Raw genomic sequence first — 3,204 nt, 5'->3', positions numbered from 1 at the left:
CTTCCCTTTGAAGGGAGTCTTGGTCATTTTTCCTTTAAGGCAGGATACACAAGTTTGAAGTGATTTTACGTCCTCCAAGGAGAACATTCCTTCACTAACAAACTTGTTCATCCTTCTCAAGGAAATGTGACCTAGTCGAGCGTGCCAAAGTTGTGCGGGGTTAAGACTTATATCTTTTCGTTTTGCTGATATAACGTTAATAGGTATTTCACTTGGATTCAGTTCATATAAGTTGTTTATAAGTTGTCCCTTACAAATCATATTTTGTTCCTTTTGTATAATGCAAATCGAATTTCCAAAAACAAAAGTTAAACCTTCATTATCCAAAACAGGAATAGAAATAAGGTTTCGAATAAGTGACGGAACAAATAAACAATTGTTCAAAACAATGGAAAAACTAGAATCCAAAACAGAAAGATAAATTGTCCCAATGGCTTCAGCAGCAACCCTTGCTCCGTTGCCCATTCTTAGGTAGGTCTCACCCACATTAAGCTTCCTACTTCTTGTCATGAGCTGCAAATCATTACAAAGATGTGAGCCACAACCAGTATCCAATACCCAAGCAGAAGATTTAACGGACAAGTTAACTTCAACTAAATACGTACCCTTTTCAGAACGTTTCTGATCGAGGTAAGCCTTGCAGTTGCGTCGCCAATGGCCCTTCTTTCCACAATGATGGCAAGCGTCATCAACTTGCTTGGTGACCTTGTCATTCTTCACTCCGCTCGACTCGCCCTTCTCAAGTTTCTTGCTCGGGCCGAAACTCCTTTCTTTCCTTTTCTTCTGCAAAGAACCTTTCTTCGCAGAAGGAGCAACTAGGAGAACAGATTTCTCCTTCTTGATCGTGGACTCATAGCTGACCAACATGTTCAACAACTCATCCAATGGTGGATCGAGCTTGTTCATGTTGAAGTTCACTATGAACGATTCATAAGAACTAGGAAGGGACAGTAGGATCAAATCCACCGAGAGCTCGGCCGGGAGGGTGACATCAAGGCTCACCAGCTTCTCAAGGAGAGTGATCATCTTGAGACCGTGCTCGTGGACCGAAGCCCCTTCACGCAGCCTCATGGTGATCAACTCCTTGGTAGCTGAGTACCTCGATGCCCTAGTATTCTCACTGTACATGCTTTCAAGATGATGCTTGATATCATAAGCATGCACGTGAGACTCATACTTCCTCGCGAGCTCTGGCACCATGGATGCTAGCATGTAGCACCTCGCATGGAGTTCGTCCTTCTTCCATGCCTCGAAAGTGGCAGTCTCGTCAGCAGTAGCAGTCGCAGGAAGAGCAGCGGGGGGACGTTCATTGAGCACATAGAGACGCTCCTCGACTTGGAGCACAAGTTTCAGATTGCGAAGCCAATCCAAATAGTTTGGACCGGTGAGTTTGTTTTGGTCGAGGATTGAGGAAAGGGGATGTTTGGACATTGTTGCTGAGAAATTTTAAAGAAGACAATAAATAGAGTTTAGTTCGTAATAATCGTTACAATTAAAATTTTGGACTTTTATGTTTTAATTGTTCTCCCACTAATTTTATCGAATTCCACCACCCTCTAGCAGACAATCGAGAAAACTTATTTTTCTTTAATGGGCTTTAGGTCCAATAGCGCTAATGTAACCCGTAGTTAATCTATCCCGATTACATAAGCCTAAAGGTAGAGTACTATCAATCACATCACTATGTGACCCTAAAGATCGATTTACCTCACACTTGATAATGACCTAAGTTAATCTAGCGAATATCAAAATCTTCGTGTGTCAAGTCTAGCCTACCAATATGAGATGTCATAGATCCAACTATATCGAACTAATGCAATCCCTAGTTAATCTAGCCGACCACATTAATCCAACATAATTTTATCTATGACCGTATCTCCATCTAATGTCAATTAAATTACAGCTTATCCCACAATAGCACTCCCTGCTAACACGGCTTACTGCACTATTATGAGAGGCTACACATAATTTAATTGTTGGTAGAAGGAAAGAAAAATTCAACAATTTGGTTTTTTCTTTATAGCTTGATAATTATTCTTGATTAAGAATGAGGGATTTTATTTATTAAATCTTATTAGCTCATCGGAAGTTTTAGGTTATGATCGTTTGTGATTCCTACAACTATGTTCTCTAGGTATGTGGAAACGCATATTGATCCTAAGAGAGACATACGATCATCATCGTACTTAATCACAATTATTCATCTCATGAATTAATTAATTAATACGATAAATTGCAAATATAATTAACGGACCTCCTTCATTCATAAATCATTCAAATAAGAATGAAGCCCATTAATTATTTGCCATCTAATTTGTGTTCCATTAATTAAACTAATTTAACGATTAAATTAAATAATTAATCCAACACTATTCTTTGAATTCAAATTAAATTAATGGATCAATTATCTAATTGGGTTTAATTGATAAATAATTTCAAAAATTAAAAATCAATTAATTTTAATATTAATCTCAGAAAATCAATAAAAGAATTTTTTTATTTATTTTTTTTTTTTTTTTTGTTGTTGCTGACCGGACCGGTCGGACCGGTTCGACCGGGCCGGTTCGGTCAGCTGAAAAACAGCAGCAAAAATCGAATTTTTAAAATTAAAATCTTTTATATTTTCTGAAATATTCAAAATATTTAATTAATATTAAACCACCCAATTTGATAACACCAAAAATTCAACAATTCAACAAATCGAAGCATGCTTTCGAAAACGATAAACACGTTGACAAATAAACGATTAACCCGTGGCTCTGATACCACTGTTGGGGATCGTGCATGTATACGCAGCGGAATTTAAAAATTTTATATCGAACTAGTTTCGATTACATGCATAAACTAATCACATAGTCAACGTACCTTAACGCTTCCGCCATACATATGGTAATTATCGATTTAATTGAAAAACACGTAAAACCGAAAATTACGAAACATGCTTATACTTCATTTCACAAAATCGAAACATGTAATCACGTATTACTCATGCTCGCAAATTAATAATCATACAAACATGTTCGAATCGAATTACGAAAGTTCCGATTTAATTACCTCTTGTAGCGTGCGATTTCGACGAATCGAAATCCTAGAACGAGTCACGTACAAGCTGCTAATTACCAATCCACGGGGCTGTAATTCACGGCTGGAACAAGCTGATCCAGCAAGCAACGAGCGGCGACGAACGGCAGCAGCAGCGGCGGC

General features: G+C 37.9%; 1 protein-coding gene across 1 annotated transcript; it reads right to left on the bottom strand.

Annotated features, from left to right (window-relative positions):
• Positions 1 to 335: 335 nt before the first annotated feature.
• Positions 336 to 1,910, bottom strand: LOC148767984 (uncharacterized). The gene is made up of 2 exons (XM_088823433.1): positions 606 to 1,910; positions 336 to 513 (listed from the first exon to the last, which is right to left on the bottom strand). The coding sequence occupies exons 1-2, from the start codon at positions 1,429 to 1,431 to the stop codon at positions 497 to 499; spliced, it is 843 nt and encodes a 280-aa protein (XP_088679559.1). The 5' UTR covers positions 1,432 to 1,910; the 3' UTR covers positions 336 to 496.
• Positions 1,911 to 3,204: the final 1,294 nt, after the last annotated feature.

Source organism: Erythranthe guttata, chromosome 9 (assembly GCF_056151865.1).
Source record: "Erythranthe guttata isolate IM_541 chromosome 9, IM_541, whole genome shotgun sequence".
Taxonomy (NCBI): Eukaryota; Viridiplantae; Streptophyta; class Magnoliopsida; order Lamiales; family Phrymaceae; genus Erythranthe; species Erythranthe guttata.
Note: the sequence above shows the minus strand (reverse complement) of the source record. Positions and strands in the feature narration are given on the sequence as shown.